Source organism: Engystomops pustulosus, chromosome 9 (genome assembly GCF_040894005.1).
Source record: "Engystomops pustulosus chromosome 9, aEngPut4.maternal, whole genome shotgun sequence".
NCBI lineage: Eukaryota > Metazoa > Chordata > Amphibia > Anura > Leptodactylidae > Engystomops > Engystomops pustulosus.
Window position 1 is genome coordinate 95,391,601 of NC_092419.1, and position 20,569 is coordinate 95,412,169.

At 44.5% G+C, this 20,569-nt stretch overlaps 1 protein-coding gene across 1 annotated transcript in view; it reads right to left on the reverse strand.

Annotated features, from left to right (window-relative positions):
- Window positions 1-5,987: 5,987 nt before the first annotated feature.
- Window positions 5,988-20,569, reverse strand: part of LOC140077134 (extracellular matrix protein 2-like) — a 37,850-nt gene continuing 23,268 nt past the window's right edge. The window contains exons 5-10 of the mRNA XM_072124038.1: window positions 18,721-18,836; window positions 18,211-18,343; window positions 15,723-15,880; window positions 10,718-10,857; window positions 9,658-9,984; window positions 5,988-6,381 (exon numbers count right to left, since the gene is read on the reverse strand). Coding sequence (XP_071980139.1) covers window positions 6,195-6,381; window positions 9,658-9,984; window positions 10,718-10,857; window positions 15,723-15,880; window positions 18,211-18,343; window positions 18,721-18,836 — 1,061 coding nt within the window. The 3' untranslated portion in view covers window positions 5,988-6,194. The remainder of the gene's footprint in view (window positions 6,382-9,657; window positions 9,985-10,717; window positions 10,858-15,722; window positions 15,881-18,210; window positions 18,344-18,720; window positions 18,837-20,569) is intronic.

Here is a 20,569-nt window from a genome sequence, read left to right on the forward strand (position 1 = left end):
TAACTACCACCAGTATGCGCAGGCATATGAATGCTAAACACCCGAATCAGTGGCACCAAGCCTGTTCACCTCCGGCCGTGCACACCACTGCTCCTTCCCCTGTGTCAGCTGATAGTCAGCCCCCTGCCCAGGACCCTGGCACAAAAACCCCATCGTCGCCTCCACGATCCTCCACAGCATCCACCAGCATCCACCCAGACGCTGGAGCGGAAAAGAAAATATAGTGCAACCCACCCGCACGCCCAAGCCCTTAATGTCCACATCTCCAGATTGCTTAGCCTGGAGATTCTGCCCTATAGGCTAGTAGAGACCGAGGCCTTTCGCAACCTCATGGCGGCGGCCGCCCCTCGGTATTCGGTCCCCAGCCGCCACTACTTTTCCCGATGTGCCGTCCCAGCCCTGCACCAGCACGTGTCAGACAACATCATCCGTGCCCTGACCAACGCCGTTTCTGACAAGGTCCACCTGACCACGGACACGTGGACGAGTGCTGCCGGGCAGGGCCACTATATATCGCTGACGGCACATTGGGTTAACTTGGTGGAGGCTGGGACCGAGTCTGACCCTGGGGCTGGTCATATACTGCCGACGCCGAGGATTGCGGGGCCTACCTCGGTCCAGGTCTCAAAGGCCTACTATGCCTCCTCCTCCTCCCACCCCTCCTCCACCTCCTCCTCCGAACTACCATCCGTGGGCATGGCGCCATCAGTCGCTAGCTCTAGGCACAGCAGCAGTGCCGTCGCTAAGCGACAGCAGGCGGTGCTCAAACTGCTGAGCCTAGGCGATAAAAGGCACACCGCCCAAGAACTATTACAGGGCATCACGGCGCAGACTGATCTGTGGCTGGCACCGCTGAACCTGAAGCCAGGCATGGTTGTGTGTGACAACGGCCGTAACCTGGTGGCGGCTCTGCAACTCGGCAGACTGACACATGTGCCATGCCTGGCCCATGTGTTAAATCGCATAGTTCAGCGTTTCCTCAAGACATACCCCTATCTGTCTGATTTGCTCACGAAGGTGCGCCGCATCTGTGCGCATTTCAGGAAGTCCAGCACAGATGCTGCCACTCTCAGGGCAGCGCAGCGCCGCCTCCAACTGCCCGCTCACCGACTGTTGTGCGACGTGCCCACGAGGTGGAATTCAACATTAACCATGTTATCCAGAGTTTACCAGCAGCGCAGAGCAATTGTAGACTGCCAGATGTCAACTTCCACCAGAACTGGTAGTCAGGTCAGTCAGCTTCCTCAAGTCTACAATGAGGAGTGGACGTGGATGTCTGATATCTGTCAGGTGCTGAGTAACTTTGAGGAGTCAACACAGATGGTCAGTGGCGATGCCGCCATCATCAGCCTCACCATCCCGCTGCTTGGCCTGTTGAAAAACTCTCTGATCAGCATGAAGTCGGAAGCTTTGCGCTCGTCACAAGAGACGGGGGAAGAAGATTCCCTTGTTGATAGCCAAAGCACCCTCAGGTCTGTTTCTCAGCGCATATCGGAGGAGGTGGAGGAGGATGAGGAGGAAGAGGAGGAGAATGTTGGCGAGACACAAGAGGGGAGCATTGCTCAGACCTTCACTGTTCAGCGTGTATGGGCAGAAGAAGAGGAGTTGGAGGAGTTGGAGGAGGAGGAAATGGGCAGTCAGGCCAGTGAGGGGAGTGAATTCTTGCGCGTTGGGACTCTGGCGCATATGGCAGATTTCATGCTAGGCTGCCTATCCCGTGACCCTCGCGTTCAAAGAATTTATTCCAGCTCCGATTACTGGGTATTCACTCTCCTGGACCCACGGTACAAGCAAAATCTTTCCACTCTCATCCCTGGAGAGGAAAGGAGTGTGAGAATGCATGAATACCAGCAGGCCCTGGTGCACAAGCTGAAACAGTATTTCCCTTCTGACAGCGCTAGCGGCAGAGTGCGTAGTTCTGCGGGACAAGTAGCGAGGGAGAGTAGGCGAGCAGGCAGCTTGTCCAGCACTGGCAAGGGTACGCTTTACAAGGCTTTTGCCAGCTTTATGTCACCCCAGCAAGACACTGTCACCTGTCCCCAGTCTCGGCAGAGTATGGCTGATCTTTACAGAAAGATGGTGAGGGAGTACGTAGCTGACCATACCATCGTCCTAAATGATCACACAGCTCCCTACAACTACTGGGTTTCAAAGCTGGACATGTGGCACGAACTGGCGCTGTACGCCTTGGAGGTTCTTGCCTGCCCTGCCGCTAGCGTCTTGTCCGAGCGGGTTTTCAGTGCAGCTGGTGGCATCATCACCGATAAGCGTACACGCCTGTCGACTGACAGCGCTGACAGGCTGACGCTTATTAAGATGAATAAAGCCTGGATTTCTCATAATTTCCAATCTCCACCAGGTGAAGGAAGCTCAACCTGAATAATTTATGCACTCCTCCTCCTCCTCCTCATTTTCCTCCTTCTCCTCCTCTTTGTACACTAAAGCAGAGGAAACTGGCTATTTTTTGACAGGGCCCACTGGCTCTAGCTATAGTACTTTATGCATGTAATTTTTCTGGAGGGCCACCTACCCGGTCCTCTGTTTTAAACAATTTTTGGGAGTGCCACATACAGGCACTCAATCTATTCAATTTTTCTGGAGGGCCACCTACCTGCTCCTCTGGTTTGAAAACTTTTTTGGACTGCCACATACAGGCACTCAATCTATTCAATTTTTCTGGAGGGCCACCTACCTGCTCCTCTGGTTTGAAAACTTTTTTGGACTGCCACATACAGGCACTCAATCTATTCAATTTTTCTGGAGGGCCACCTACCTGCTCCTCTGGTTTGAAAACTTTTTTGGACTGCCACATACAGGCACTATCCAAATTAAATTGTCTCCATGGCAGCCTCCACACGTTGTCTCCATTGCTACCTCCAAAAGTCGTCCATATAGCTTCCTCCATACATCGTCCCCTTATCAAACGAGGTGTGTCAGGCAGAAATTTGGGTTGTTTTCATGGATTCCACATCAAAGTTGTTAACTTTGTCGCCACCCTGCTGTGTTATCCACAAAATATACTGGCAAACTTTTATGATTAACCGATATTATTTCAGCGCTTCTTGCGCACCTGTTTACATTCCCCTCACCCGCCATATCCCAAACTTATAAGAACGCTACTACACTTGATCTTATACAAAAGGTTCTTAGAAGTGCTGTTTGGGGAGTAGCCTAGAGACAGGGGCTTGGATTGGCGAAAGCTCGCCTGGCAGCGGAGCGCCAGCTCCATGCCAAGATCCAACTAACATAGTTTTAACTGCAGCACCTTTAATCTACTACTAGTTCACTGCCTCCATAATAATAATAATCTTTATTTATATAGCGCCATCATATTCCGTAGCGCTTTACAAATCATAGGAAACAAATACAAATGTAATGTAACAGAGCACAACATTTGTATGGAACAACAGGAGTGAGGTCCCTGCTCGCCAGAGCTTACGGTTTATGAAGATGATGGGGTAACACGAGGTAAAAGAATATTTAATGGTCAAGCCATTCTTCTTAGGGAATAGAACAAAATATAATAAATGGAATTGCTGTCGCTTGAACCACTCAGCCGTCATCTTATATACCAGGTCCAGGGTGAATGGGACTGCAGAGAAGTCTGGTGCCTGTTGGTTGCTGGATAACAGATGGGAGGACGACACAGGACGGGTTAGTAGAAGAGTTAAAACTTCATGCAGTTAATGAGTGTTATAGGCTTGCCTAAAGAAATGGGTTTTAAGAGCACGTTTGAAACTTTGGAGGTTAGGTATTAGTCTGATAGTCCGGGGCAGAGCATTCCATAGAATTGGTGCAGCTCTAGAGAAGTCTTGGAGACGCGAGTGGGAGGTCCGCACTAGGGTAGAGGTTAATCTAAGATCACTGGCGGATCTAAGAGCACGGGTTGGGCGATAGACTGAGATAAGAGAGGAGAGGTAGGGGGGTGCAGCATTATACAGAGCTTTATGGATGAGGGTTATTATTTTAAACTGTATTCGAAAGGAGACTGGCAGCCAGTGCAGCGACTGGCATGAACTGTAAGCATACATGGTCCCCTTATCAAACGAGCTGTGTCAGGCAGAATTTTGGGTTGTTTTCATGGCTTCCACAACAAACTTGTTAACTTTGTCGCCACCCTGCTGTGTAATCCACAAAAAATACTGGCAAACTTTTATCATTTACCGATATTATTTCAGCGCTTCTTGCGCATCTGTTTACATTCCCCTCACCCGCCATATCCTAAACTTATAAGAACGCTACTACACTTGATCTTATACAAAAGGTTCTTAGAAGTGCTGTTTGGGGAGTAGCCTAGAGACAGGGGCTTGGATTGGCGAAAGCTCGCCTGGCAGCAGAGCGCCAGCTCCATGCCAAGATCCAACTAACATAGTTTTAACTGCAGCACCTTTAATCTACTACTAGTTCACTGCCTCCATACATGGTCCCCTTATCAAACGAGCTGTGTCAGGCAGAATTTTGGGTTGTTTTCATGGCTTCCATGTTAACTTTGTCGCCACCCTGCTGTGTAATCCACAAAATATACTGGCAAACTTTTATCATGTACCGATATTATTTGAGCGCTTCTTGCTCACCTCCTTTGGTTCCTCTCTGCCACCCATTGGTTTGAAGCCTGAGTCCATTTAGGGTATGTCGCCATGCCACTCTCTAGCCTGCTGCCGCTGCCTCTGCATGCCGTCCCCTATAGTGTCAGGGTCAATTATTGGATGTTTTAGATGCTATCTAGCTTCATTCTGTCACTCTGTCATGGCCATGCTGTTGCCCATAATTTTGGCATAATGGTGCGATTATGCAGCCTCAGAGGTATCCATGCATGCTGCCCCTGCTGTTTCCTGTCCATTTCCGTGGTGTTTCCATCCTTTTCTGAGGTTCCCAGGTGTTTGGCCAAGCTTCCCTGTGCAGAGCCTTGGTCCCCTTGAAAAATGCTCGAGTCTCCCATTGACTTCAATGGGGCTCGTTATTCGAGACGAGCACTCGAGCATCGGGAAAAGTTCGTCTCGAATAACGAGTACCCGAGCATTTTAGTGCTCGCTCATCTCTAGTGATAAACTCTCTCTATGAATGTTAGAAGTTGTGAAAAGTGTGTGTGTGTGTGTGGGGGGGGGGGGGGTAAAGGCTCCATGAGGGGTGTAGATTTCTACAAAGGGGTCATGGCTTTAAACTAAGGTATTGTTCCTCCAACCGTCCTGGATTTTGGGTTCTATCTCATTGTCCTGTTTGGTGCCTGGTATGCCCTGATTTCATCTCTATCACAATGGTGAAGTGGGAATCTGTCAGCTCCCTGCACCACCATTTAGCCTCTTCCACTGCGCCCCTAAAACAGACAAGCGCAATGTGTTGACGTCATTGGGTCTTCCGGTTTCAGAGATATAGGTAGCAGTGGCAGAGAAGAGAGCTGCTGCCAGAATCAAAGTGAGGTATTAGGGTTTTAAGGAGGTTGGTGACATAGTGAGGGGAGGAGTTTATGAGGAGCTTATAAGTAGATGGCAACAATATGATTCTTCAGGTATGAGACTGTCTTGTCTAAATTTCCGCTGTCTCAAAGTCAGACAAGATTAGTAAATGTGCTACAATGGGGCACATTTACTTACCCGGTTTCTGCGCGATCCCGCGGTGCGTTGTCTGACGAGTATTCCACTCAGGTGTGATTCACTAAGGTAGTGCGTCCAATTTCCTGCTGCACCGAGGTCTGCCGGAGTTCACCTTCTTCTTCCTGGTGAATGTGAGTGCATGATCTTGCGGCACTTTTCGTTTTTTAAATTCTGTGTTTTTTCTGAATCCATTGGGTTGTCCGACGGCCACGTCCCCCCGCTTTCTGTCGCGTGCAAGTCGGTGCTGATGCGCCACAATCCGATCGCATGCGCCAAAAACATGGGGCAATTCTGGGCAAAACGGCGCAAAATGGAAATATTCGGGAAAACCCAATGGAATCGCGGTCCATGGACCCTTAGTAAATGTGCCCCAATGTGTCTCTTCACTGACTTAAATTCATCTGACCATACATTTTTATTAATATCATTATAGTTAAAGTTGTAGGGTGTGAGCACCAGCACTCACCCCTTCTGAATACATTTCCTAATCTTGGCATCAATATGGTAACAGTATGGTTGCCTGCACTCATGCTCAGTATTGGTCAGTCTTTTAATACCCTCCTTTATACACGTTTGGTTATGCTGGGATGGAAACTTCTATGTCTAGTACTCCTCATCCTCATATTCATCATGTTGAGGTCGCAGGATGACGCTGTTATAGGTTTTAATGCAAGAAAATGTGGTCGGTGGAATGAGGCGTCGGTTGATGTAGTTGTTTTCCAGATGGACAGAGACCAGGTTGGAGTCTTCTGATATTCTGGTATCACAGATGGAATTTAAAGGTACATACCTGTGGATTTAAAAAAAAAGGTTAGCTCTGAACTATACTATACATCCTTGTGGATCTGGTTTTCCAAAATACTGTAGTATTATTAATAGGAGAGAATAACATTGATATATAGATGACTTCTGATTAAACTTTTTCCCATAAGCACTGCCTGTTCTATGAGACTAAGCCAGCTGGGGGTCTCCATAAGGAGGAACAGTAACCTGCTAAAAACATATATGGCTTAAAGTCTCCACATGCCTTTAAGGTGGCCTTAATTGGTAATCTCTCCTTAAGGAGAACACCTACTGTCTGACCAGGATCATTGTGTGTGGACTATAAGGTCCAAGTCAAACTTTGTGGACTTCCAATGGTTTGGGAGTTTCATAACATGGTGTCCCAATGGTATTAATTGGAGGGGGTATAGGTGACATTGGAATGGCTAGTAATTACCAAAAACATGTCATCTACAGATCCACCCTTTTAAAAAATCAAGGTAAGAAAAGTGTAGACAGGTAATAAATAGCAAAATTTGGTCCATTCTGAATACTGTTTATGGGGGAACCATTCTAATGTAGACCCCCTTAAAGATATGGATGTACACAGGCTGCAGTACTAACTAAGTGCACTGCTTGTTCCATCTGGTTTTGTTTTACGGTTTTTAGCCCTGGGCTACTATCATCTTATTGTGTTGTTTGTTTTCTTTATTGTTTGATGGGACCCAGATCTGGCACTGGATACAACTGATTCTAAGTCGGACCACTTGGTACAAACCAGAAGAACACAACACAAAAATAATGTCTACTGGATAACATCACTTCGGTAACCAAGAGCAAATATTTGGTAAAATTACATGACGTCACCTATAAGCAGAAAAGAAAAGACATCTGAAGGTCGTTAAGCAGTGAATTTCCTAAAATTCTAATATGTAGATTTTTTAGAATATACATTGATGGTCTGGTCTATGTGTTATTGGGGGTGATCCAACCCTAGGGACCATAATAAAGCCAAATTAAGAAGAAGAAGGTAGTCATCATCAATCTTGTACAAGAAGCTTCTTCTAGATAGCATTTGGTACATTTTTCTGCTAAAATATTCTTATTATGGTCCAAAAAGATTTTGTAAACCACAGTTTTCCTAAAAATCCTAACATTTTATGCCCCTAAATGGTTTTCTGGAGTTACACATTGATGATCCGGTTTATGATTTCTCTTCGAGAACCCCAAGAAGATATCGATCAATCTTGAGATCTGATGCTGATTCTTCTTCTTCTGCTGAAAGTATTAGTCTTATTAACTTCTAAAATGATTTTATAGAGCATGTGTTTAGTGTATTGCACTCGTGGTCATTGACATCCGTATATCATCTTTTACAGCACCCACTTGGCCTCCATAACTAGTAAAGGTCATGGTTGGACGTGCAGAATCTCCTCTTCCATTCAACTGAGCACTAAACCAACATTTAAAACATTTAAAGATACATATAAACATATATAAGAGCTAGTATCTTACACATGTATATGTATAAAAAGTATACCTGAGACAGAGGAAAGACCTTGGAAAAGATATTTATCTGGACTTCCCATCAGGAATCCCTTGGAGGAACGCCTGCAATGACTGATGACAGAGGATATATTGCATGCAGCTGTATACAGTACAGTATAAATAGCTGCCAGGTTTTGTACCTTTCGGCATGTTGGTTTGATCTTACCCGTGGGTCTTGTTTGGCCTCTTTCCACTATTGTACAATAGATTATACTGAGCATTAGGGATCTAAAATGGTTCTAAAATGTTCTCAAACACTTCTCCATTTCTCCTATCTAATCTAAAACTTTTCTATTTGTCTGTGTGTCACATTTTACACTATAAGATCTCACAAAATAGAAGGAAAATGAAACTTCTGTTAAAGACATTTGGGCACATTTACTAAGGGCCGTGTGCTACTTTTCTGTCGGACTTTGCACATTCTTTAAGGTGAAAACTGCTTGCACAAGTATTTAAGAAGGGTCCGTGCCACATTTGTGTCGCAAGTGACCCTTTTATGGCGCAGCTGCACTATTCTTCATGCAACACAAATTTCTGCACTGAAGGGGGTGTTTTGGTGCTCAGTTTGTGCCAGATTTAACATACAGGGGCAAATTTACTTACCTGGTCCAGTCGCGATCCCCGATTTGGGCGGTCCGACGAGGATGAAGTCTGGCGCGATTCATGAAGATCGTGCGCCCGAGTTCCTGCATCCATTGCTTCCCCACTGAGGTACGACAGAGTTCACCTTCTTCTTCCCGGTGCTTGTAAGTGCGTGTCTTGCGACACAATTCTAAATGTTAAATCTTGCGCGTTGTCCAAATCAGTCGGTTTGTCTGACGGCACGCCCCCCCCCGATTTCTGTCACGTGCAAGCCGGCGTCGATGCGCCAAGATCTGATCGCGTGCGACACAATCCCCGACAAAATTGCACTCTGGGGACCCTTAGTAAATGAGCCCCACAAAGTCTAACAGAATTGCGTTGCACAGCCATGTTAAAGATGCACCAAAAAAAAAATTGATGCACTCCGTCGTGGCAGCGCAAAGGGTTCCAGATTCATAAAGAATGTGCACCTCACACTAGACAGGCAAACTTTAAAGACTGCACTGTTCTTAGTAAATGTGGGCCAATCTTTTTTGAGAAGACTTCTCCATACCTAGTTCATATTTTATGTAAGAGAACTGCAGTTTTATCATAGATTATACACTTCCTATAGAGGGCTACCTGTTGGTTGATGAACCTGTGGCTTTTTTCTAACCTTATCTTCTATGATGGTAGAAACATGTTATAAAGCAGCAGGAGCTGACCAGATTGTACACAGTGGGGTACATTTACTTACCCGGTCCCAGCGTGATCTGGAATGTCTGACGCGGATGAAGTATGCCGCGATTCACTACGAGCGATTCAGCTCCCCCGGAGTTCACCTTCTTCTTCCCGGTGTATGTAAGCGCTTGGCTTGCAACACAATTTTAAATGTTAAATCCTGTGCGTTGTCCGAATCCGTCGGATCGTCCAACGGCCCTCCCCCTGATTTGTGCATGTGAAAGCCAACGCGATTGCGAAACAAACCGATTTCGTGCGCCACAATCCCCGGCGCGATCCCCGAAAAGTTGGGAACTCCAACGAAAATGCGGCCGAGTATCGTATCAGCAAGCAGAATCTTTTAGAGCATGTACAAGCCGCATGTTTCAGAGTAAATTGTACATCGTGTCCTATCTGCAGGCAGCATGTTTTAGAGGAGAGAAGCAGAAGGTACATTGTGTCCATAGTATCTCACCTTATCTTATTAAAGCTGAGACGGAGAACCTGCAGGGCCTTCAAATTCAGCATACCACGTGGAATACTTTGAAAGTGGTTGTTATCCAACAAGAGTTCATTAAGGGATTTGTAGAGTCCAAAAAACGACACCGCGTGAACCCCGTCATCTCTTAAATTATTGTGTGACATGTGAAGAAATTCCAACCCGGGTCTCATATGAGCAAACACATAGCCAGGAATAAGCTCAATCTGGTTGTGATGTAGAATTAGTTGTTTTATTCCTCTTGGCAAGAATGATGGAACATGTACTAGACGATTATGAGACAAATCCAGTGATTCCACGTTCCTGGGGAAATAAAAATGGACGTTGACATTGGGATTAATGTAATGAACATGTTTCCCTTCACCAAGGTGTTGGCACCACCTCTTTCATGTGGCCACTTCTTTGAATGGGCATCTCAAAGAAATTTTGCTGCCGTATGCAATCTGGCCACCATCTTTGAGAAGATCACACTGAAGAACAATTTTGAGTAGAGGTTCCAAAGACGTTGTATACAGCAGGCTGAATTTCAGGTTTCATGTCATGTTCTTTGGAGAAGACAAAAGTCTTTGGTTTCTGTCATTTTATAGAAACCCCATCCAGGTCGTCACCTTACTCTGTGACCATGAAGTCAAAGATGCTGAATGAATATGCTAATTTAGATGTCCTTATGGCCTTGTAGGGTATAGAGCCTGGGTCTTTCTATTGGTCAACCCTTTCACTTCTCTAGTTGTAGATCTTGACCTCCAACCCATGGAGATCTAGACCTGAGCCCATCAAGGTTCTTAACCAATGGTGTTACCAAATAGGTGACAGTCTTAATGTATTATATGATGTAACATGAGGGTTTAAGTGACTAATAGTCACGAGAACAAACTCACTGACCAGGCAAACAGAAAAGGGAGGTTGAATTGTCCATATCTGGATCTGCTATGACTGCTTCTGGTAACAGGAAAGTCATTGTGACTAACACCCCTGGCACCATTACTTGGGTCCCCGCCACACTATTCTGAAAAAAACTCCAATTACTCATACTCACATAAGGTGTATCCAAGCCCGAGGGGCAATGCGGTCTTCCTGAAGTCTGTTGTTACTCAGCACGATAACACTCAGGTTGAGGGTTTTGTTGAGTATCCCTTCCGATACAACTTCAATGCGGTTATTGTCTAAGTGCAGTTCCTGTGCCAGACAAAATGGTAAATCTGAATAGTCGATCTTGGTAGAGACATCTGTCATTTATTAACAGGCCTGTGTTTTTTTTGGGAGCCGCTGCTTGTATTTAATAGCTACATCTCTTTTGATTAAAGTCAGACACAAAGAAAAAGTACAAATGAGATACAGAAATCCACTTAGGATCAGCATCGAGTAGTTTGGGGTGATGAAGCTGGGTGGCTCTACCGTATGATTATTTTACAATGAGGAACTATTGGCAAGCCTCACGATGGCCTTCATTTCACACATGGAGCCTTTGTTCTGTTAAACGGACATACATGACCAACCAACATCTATATTACAGAGTTCTGATCTCTAGTCCATACAAAAATACATATTGTAGATTTCGTTCGAAGAACAATGGCATTTATACCATAGGGGCAACCAATGTATCTGCAATGGGACCATTGACTGAAGGTACTTAGTACCGGTTAGCTACATATCAAATTATAATGGGTTTTTGGAAATCCTTGCAAATATTTCTGCCCAACAAATTGAACGTGAGGATCAGGAAAGGCTTGAGGTAACAAGCCCCACTTGGTGTCCAAGAGTGGATTGCCAGGCTTGTTGTGGATTTTGTGGTGGTATCAATCATTTGCCATTGTATGTGTTCATGGTGGTTTCAAATGGTATCAAAAGTGCGCCCAATTGTAATTGTTTTCATTGAGCCCTCCCCTTTAATGTATAGTTCTGATTCTATACACTTTGGCCACATATGTCCCATTCGTGTTAGTAAAATGCCACCACACAAGGGGTAGTCATTTCGGTTTCAGTTGTCTCCTTGGACAGGGCTTAAGTATCTGAGTTTCAGTATTTACTTTGGGGCCTTGGATCTTTGTGTTACTTTCCACTTTTTTGAATATCGGATACAGCATTATGGAAAAGACCTATGTTTTTGAATATCTGCCCTCATGTTATCAAAGGTAGACAGTATAGTTTTGTTAAAATCCTATAAAAATCCTGAGTGTAATGTTGGCTTCCTGCTGAGACATCATGAGACATAGACTGTTATTTTGACTCAAAAAGGATGCTTGTTTTCCTACAGTCCAAAGAAAACACAGGAACGCTTACCCTGTGAAAGAAATAATACTTTGCTCTGATATTTTGGATGCCGAATACAATTCTTGTGGTTTTCAGACTGTTTGCATTTATGCGCACTCATGTACTGTACGTCCACACATAGTTACAGGAAAGGACGCGCCAGTTGGCATTGGAAATAATTACCAACCAGGATCATGTGTTGATTACTTTGGCCGAGACTGAACGCCAAGTGTTGGCCATAAAAAGTCCCTCTATAAAGATCCAGGCTGCTGGAGAATTACATAGAGTGACAACCCTACAATCTCCAGGAGCCATGATCTGGAGGACTATATTTTACACATGGCGTAGACATCTTTCGCTAAGATGCTTGATACTCTGATGTGCAATTTGTCTTGTGTGATTAAAATTTAAAGAACCTTTATTAGGAACGTGGGGGCAGATTTACTTACCCGGTCCATTCGCGATCCAGCGGCGCGTTCTCTGCACTGGATTCGGGTCTTCCGACGATTCACTAAGGCAGTTCCTCCAACGTCCACCAGATGTTGCTGCTGCGCTGAAGAGCATCGGAACGCACTGGAATACACCGAGCCGGGCTGAGTGAAGGTAAGCGCGTGCCGAGCGAAATTTTTTTTTTTTTTAAATGCGGCGGTTTTTCCGAATCCGTCGGGTTTTCGTTCGGCCACGCCCCCCAATTTCCATCGCGTGCATGCCGGCGCCGATGCGCCACATTCCGATCGCCAAAAACCAGGGGCAATACAGGGAAAATTGGCGCAAATCGGAAATATTCGGGTAACATGTCGGGAAAACGCAAATCGGGCCCTTAGTAAATGACTATTGGAGGTCCTATTGGCGGGGAAACCACCAATCAACTTATTTTGGCCCTTGTAAGGCCCCATGCACATGACCATCGGGGGTACGTATGAACGGCCACAAGCTTGCCGTACATACATCCCCCTAGACATCTATGGCGCATGGGCTCGGTACGGTAAGTGCAACAAGCGCCGTAGCCGCAAAAAGCTAAAACCTGCTCTATCTTTGGCTGTATCTACAGCCATACGTCTAGTATTTCCTATGAAGAGGGGCAGGGGCGAGCAGCGCTCACCCCCTCCTCCTCTCCTGTGTGCCGACGCGCAGCCTAAGTATAATTTTCGTTTGACACTAAATCAAGAATCATGTAATAAGGATGTAGCTCACCTTGAGATCTTAGAGGAAGTAGACTGTATGTGTTTAGGTAGTTTAGCCCTCTCTATAAAGGATTTTATAATAGTCAACCTTTATATGCAAACTCAGAATCTGGTTTGGATCCAGAGTAGCTTCTGGATCGGAGTTGAGAGTCTTATGTAGAGTTTGGGTCAGGTATTGCAGGTGTAACCCATTCACTTTTTTGGAACAGAGCTGCCAAAATGCTTCAAGACTAACGGATGTGACATCACAAAGCACAATGAAGAGTTACCAAAGGTGGGATCACATAGACCATCATTATGACAGTCCAAGGAAACTTTAATATATTTAAATTTTACTGCCTGCAGCCACCACTAGAGGGAGCTTGAGTATTATAACAGTTATCAGTAGGCTCATGAGCACCACTAGTGGTGGTAGCTGGAGTAATCCTGAAAATTATCTTTTTTTTTTCTTTAAATTTGGGCTTATGAGGGGGACTATAGTTCTGTAGCTGGAAAAAAAGTTCCAACATGCAAGCTTCTAAATATATCTCCATTTAAATCATGTGATATAACAATGGTGGACAATCGCACTAACATCCCACTGACAATGTCACTGTCACTCACTGACAGAGACATGCGGTGGGATCCTCATCCTTTTCTCAGTACAGAATAAGAAATCATAAGCTAAAAGTATATATCGAGGATGAAGGTATTGTGTGAGTCACGGAGCGCGATCCTACACAGAGCCATTATGTCAGTGGCAGTCATAATGATTATGTTTATTAGCAGCATGTGAGTGACGTCCCCCTCACTTATCCAGACTATGACTATGTTCCCGTACAGGTATCATTTAGAAAAGGTCATGTCATTAAAGAGATGGTGGGCGGCAGATACAATGGCCTGAGCTGTAACATGTACCGGGCTAAGCGCTGGATCTACAATGTGAAAAGCAACTGGTGGAGGAGAACGGGCATCAGGTGGGGATCAAAAGAGGTTGAAGCCTTTGCTGCTCGGCTCAATTTTTGATAATTTTGTATTTATGTAATTTACACCTTCACTCATTTGTATATTTAGGTAAGTGTAAAAGATACATCGATCATTTAGCAAAAGTAGGATGTGGCGAGAAGTGAAAATTGCTGAAAATTGCTGAAAAAATCAGTATAGTATCTTCAGGTGTCTCGATCCTTACTCTATGGTCTGTGCAGGGTATTGGCAATTAACCCGAAACCTAATATCACCTAAGAGGACAGCAGGGACCTCTTAAAGACTTTGCACTGGGGGCTTGGATCTTCTGTTTTGTCCCCTCAGTCTATGTTATTGGATGACACATAGGGGCTCATTTACTAAGGGCTCCGCGGCCGCACTTTTCCCAGGTTTCCCGAATGTTACCATTTTGCAACGAATTCCACCGGGATTTTGGCGCAATGTCGCCGCTTTCACGTGAAAGAAATCCGGGGCACGTGGCCGTCGGACAACCGGACGGAATTGGAAAAACCGCTGAATTTAAAAAACGAAATGCGTCGCAAGATCAAGCACTTACATGCACCGGGAAGAAGCAGGTGAACTCCGGCGGACCTCGGCGCAGCAGCAACACCTGCTGGATATCAGGTGCAGGATCTTAGTGAATCCCGGCAGAACCCGAATCCATGTTGGACAACGCGCCGCGGGATCGCAACAGGACCGGGTAAGTAAATGAGTGGTCCTAATGGAACTGACCACAAAGTCATCTTACTAAAAGAGAAGGCGACTGCTGTGACTGTATCCCCTGTCCAGACTTCATAGCTCACATGCTCAGATAGTCACAACCTTTTCTCACAACGCTCTTATTAGACTTCCAGGAAGCTGAAGATTCAACAAAAACAAAATGTTCCAAACCATGCTAAACTATTCCTAAGAAAGTCCAACCTTGGCCACCGGTGTGGTCGTCGGGAAAAGGAAAATGCAGATATAGCTGCATAATGGAGCCCGTTCTGGCCAGTGCCCTCCACAAACACCGAGCAGCCAGGTGGAGCATTTGCACAGAATGAGGTTAGGCAACGAGGAGAGAACTTCAAAGTCTCTGTAGAAATAGTTATTCTGTGAAAGAGCCTCCTGTGCTCCGGCAAGAAACGGAGGAAAACTGGAAACCCAGGAATAACTCCAGATGTTCACTCAGACAGCTCTGCTACATAGCCCTACAATTTTGAACATTTAGGAACGTTCACTACTGTACAATGTCCTTAAAGTAAAATTATTATAAGCGGACATCAGGTTTATGGTTATTTGTGCTATAAAACCAAAGATTTGGGCAGTTAAAGGCTATAGTTGGGAAATGGATCTTTTTCTCCAGCTCGCATTCCAAATGATGTTTCCAGTTTTATAGCTCACAATCAATGATGATATTGAAAGATGAGCTTCTCATCTTTAAAATGACACCAAAACCATGGCTCTAGCAGCCATAGAGTATAGGTCATGGGCATCTTTTCTTCCACCACCCTTCCAGCCTCTAAATTTTACTCAAAAGTGGTGGTGGCGGAGTGTATTCTCAAACAGCTTCAATATTTCTGGTGCTCTAAAACATAAGGCGATAGAAAGTAAATTATGGGTCATTTACAGTTTTACTACAAACCCTTTACCCTTTTTCAGTACCTGAATGCTGGCTGGGAGTCCTGATGGCACGGCACGGAAGTGGTTGCGGTTAAGGCGTAGATATATCAGCTTCTTTAATGGTCTTAATGTCAGAGGGGAGACGTTTCCATCATGAAACCCATTACCTTCCATTTCAAGAGTCAACAAATTACCCAGACCTAGGAGAAGAACAAACAAATAATTAGCATAAATGATGGCTGGGTGTGTCCTGCAAGAACCTGCAAGAAAAGGTTGGTGTAAAAAACACCGAAAAAGCAGTTTTTAGGATCGGACGTAGTGGATCCTCTGTACCAAGCCGACACCTGGGACCTGACAACTGACGTAAGCCGACACCTGGGACCGGAGTCTATGTGGTACCCGGTTTTCACCAGAGCCTGCTGCAAAGCAGGTTGGACTTGTTGCAGTGTGGTACCACCAGGGCGTTTCACAGGCGCCACTTTGTCCGAGGTGTACAGAGGTGTAGTACAGAAATGTAAGGCAAACCTGTGGTCAGGGACAGGCAGGAGGTTGAGACAGGCAGCAAAGGATCATAGACGGGGACTTAGCAGTAGGTCGGGACAGGCAGCACAGGATCAGAGTCGGGGCTTAGCGGTAGGTCGGGAAAGGCAGCACAGAATTGGAGTCAGGAACGGAATCGAGGTCACGACAGGAAATCAGGATAATCGCAGAAGGCTTGGAATACAGCTTTCTCTGAGGCATGGAAGCACAAAGATCCGGCAGGCAACATAGGAAGGGGCAGGATATAATTTGTAACAGAGCCGACGCGCGCGCCCTAGGACACGGGAGCGTGCGCCGGAGCGTGGTCATTACGGGGATCGCGGATGGAGCCGGGACAGGTAAGCTTAGAAGCTGGGACATACGGAAGTACACGGGTGCGCCTGTGACCTGGGATATGGGTCACAGGAGCAACCATGACAGGTGTCCTATGGGTAAAAATGAAGTCCTGGATTTCTGGACATTATGTAGCCGGGCCTCTTCAGTAAATCGTGACTGTTGCGACCCCTTCGTCATGATGTGTAGATACCATGTTCTGTATTAGACAGCCCCACACAAGAAGTGGCCGGGCTTCCTCAGAAGTGGCGCCAGAAGACATGAAGCAAATGTTAGAACAGTTTGAGGCTGTAGCGCTCTCTGTGTGTATACGCTGTCATGTCTTTTGTTTACTGAGCAGATTTCATCATAGGATGATGATCTGCACAATGTACAAGCAACAATAAAAGGTCCTGGAGCGTCTTCAAGAAAGCCTGGAACTTGAGAAGCACACAATGTCACATGACGAATCGGCATCCTATCCGACAAACATTGCACAATCATGGAAGATAATGGCACCAGAAAGTTACACAGAAAGAAAACAACACATTTAGTTTTTAAAACTGTTGTGATTGTAAATACATAAAAAAGGAAAATACATCTATAAAAAAATGTAATAAAGTTTATTCCGAAGCAGAAATGTCACTGTAGATTATAGTTAGTGCTGGCATCGGTAGGGAGACCTGGAATGTAGCTATGAAAACAGATGGCGAGAATCTCGACCCTAATCCTTTTGTCCTTTTTGGGTAAAAGATGGCACAGAACATAAGACCCTATGGAGGATCTCATGGGGTTATATAGAGGTGTCACATTCCAAGGTCAAAATTAAGCTCCCAAAGATTAAAGTCATCCAAGATTCATAACAATTATAGATCACTGGGGGTCCCACACCTTGTAAGGAGCCACTCTCAACAATTAATATCCTTACCTAAATGTTATTCTTGCATAACCCAGTGAGAAACTTTTGATGGAGCCCAGAATTTATTTTGTAAGGACAAATCATATTAAAAAAGCATGTGATGATAAGGAAACAACCATAGTCATACACAAGAGGTTGGGTCCATGCCGAATCCCTATGGATATGCAGTAGCCAACAGACCTGCTCTCCATGGCATCAGTGACTGACTGACTGGTCCACCTACTTACTACCATAGTTGATCCTATGGTTGACCTGACATTGACTCAGTAAAGAGGTCTATCTGCTATAATGTCCATAAGGTCCAGTAGAAGACAACTTCATTGGGCATTGCCCACTTGTTAGAATTTAGAACTTTTTGGTTATTGCAACTATACAAAGAGGTTATTGTTGGGAAATTATATTATATACTATAGTAAGAAGGACAATCATGTTTAGGCCCTTCAATTCTATGAAACTGAAGGAGACTTGATTACTGCCACATAGAAATTGAATGGAGATGTTGAGCATGCTTGACCAATTCTCCATTCATACATTTATATAGTGAGGACAATTGGGAATCCCAAGAACATGTTTCTAGTGATTAAGGGGAATTCATTATTATTGACAATTTCCTTTAAGTTAGGACTTTCGAGTACTGTTTGGCACCAGTCTAGCATGTTTCTCCAAAATCTACCTAAAACCTGAGAAGTATAATCCCTTACTGTTAGGTCTTTTAAGTAGACAGAATATATGAAACTCCTATCCATATTTTGTTCTTACCGCGGAAGCTGTGTTGGTTCAGTTCCAGAAGCTTGTTGTCATTGACCTTCAGTTCCTGGAGAGATGTTGGGAGTTGTGGTAGTGCAGTCAAGCGGTTGCCATCCAAATTTAGTCGCTTCAGCTTGGTTAAATTCTAAATTATAAAAAGGATTGATTATTCCTGTTCCTGATTGATTATTTTGTCAACAGATGTCTAAAACATGGCAGGAAAGACCATTGAAAAGCCATCAATGAAGACTCAGAAGACCTTGAAGAAGGAACGTATTACTACTATGGCGGCAATGAGATTCATTTTATTCAACACTAGATAAGTATAACACATTTAAGAGGTTCTTCACCTAAAGTTATGTTAACCATAGTAGACAGGAAAGAGACCATCTCAACTTCATCTCCATCTCAACTGAACATGTCCTTCTTCTAGTAGCACTTCGATTGCATCAAAGCCCATGGTGTCCCCATGAAGAGATATATAGCGGAGAAAATGTAGATCCAAGCCTCAACATGTCTCACCTTGAAGACATCATGTGACAAGCCTGAGTCATCCAGTTTATTCTTACTGAGGTCCAGCCACTCTAAGTTCGGAAGACCAGCAAAAGCCCTAGCTGGAAGTTTGGAGATCTCATTTTCTGGAAGAAAAACATTAAAATAAATATTTATGCCATAGACTGCCATAGACTGCCTGTACTTGTATCAGAGCATCAAATCTTTGGACACAACTACAATTCCCAGTCTATTGATTTGACCATAGATGCCAGTGGAGTTATTTAGGCACAGAAGGTTTTTGCTAAGCCCTGTATGGTACCTACAGGATAGTCATTAGAGGCCACACAAATCGGGAGGCGGGCTGTCGGACGATCCGACGGATTCTGACAACGCGCGGGATTTAATATCGCAAATTGTGTCACAAGATCAGCACTCACATGCACCGGGAAGAAGAAGGTGAACTCCGGCCGACCTCAGCAGGGAAGCGACACATGCAGGATCTCGGGCGCATGATGTTGGTGAATCACGCCGGACTTCATCTTCATGAGACCGTCCAGATCAGGGATCACGACAGGACCCGGTAAGTTAATGTGCCCCTATATCTTCTGTGGTGTCACCAAAGCAATAGACGTCTTTGGGTTCAACATACTTGTGGGATGTTCACAGCATCTAAAATCTTCTATGGATACATGATAACATTTCAGAAGTTGTAACTCGGGGCATCTGGAACATATAACTAGGGTTTTCTTTAACCTAATGGGATGTATTATAATAGTTATGGGTCAAATGGAAGAATAGGTCCAGCACTCCATGATCTTGGATAAAACGTGTTTCTTAATTTCATTAAGCTCAAAAATTCATGGTTATGATCCAAAGAGAAGTGACGCAAGAAATTAGTGCTTCGTAATGGGACGTATATTGAAATATCTCCCATTTAAAGTCATATCGACGTATACCATCTTAAAGGGTCTTTGCAAATGGCCCCATCATGAAAATGACTCCACTAGCTCTACGTAGATGTTGTCCCTCAACAGGACTAGCTCTACGTGGATGTTGTCCCTCAATAGGACAGAAAGACCTTGGGCGCAGGGTGTCATTTGACTTTCCTATTACCCAAAATTCTAGTGGTGAAACTATTGCAATGTTAATAGTTGCCCAACCACAGTGCTTGCGGGAAGAAACCAGTATCATAAATTTTACATTTTAGGTAGTGGGGTCCTTGTATAAATTCTGTGTTAGAGCCCAGTGGTTTCATGTCCTGCCTATGCTAGGTTTATATATGAGAAGAAATTTCTTGGCACGTCATTTTCTTTCAATTCCGAGCTTTCTCCATGGAAACAGGATGGGCCATATAAAGATTTACTGAAATGTACTGAAAGGGTACAATTTCCTTTGACCCTGAGGAAGATACATGGCTACATACTCTTGGACGCACATGAAAGTAAACCTTGGAGATGAAGAGATAGATCGTCCCCTGGACTTAAACAGTAGAAGTCACATGAGATCTATTAGGACAAATAAAACCTTTTTTTGGCTTCTCTAATAAAAGACTTTGAAAAAGAAACATAAAAACAATTCGCTACATGCAAAATACGCAGGTTTTAAATATTAGGAGACTTCCTGAAAAAGTAGAAAAATGTCCTACTGAAGAGGATCCCATTAAAGGGAACATTGTATAGAAAGTTGCAATTTCGTTGACCCGAATTGTTCTGTCAAAAATGTCAAGAAAAAAAATGTAATAAAACATAAAAGTATAAAAAATAAATATAGCCTGTACTCATCTACTGTCCTATAAAACTCTCTCATAAATATCTGGGCTACAGGTGGCACCCATATGGGTGAGGGATACACACGAGCAACAACTGTTTTTAATCAG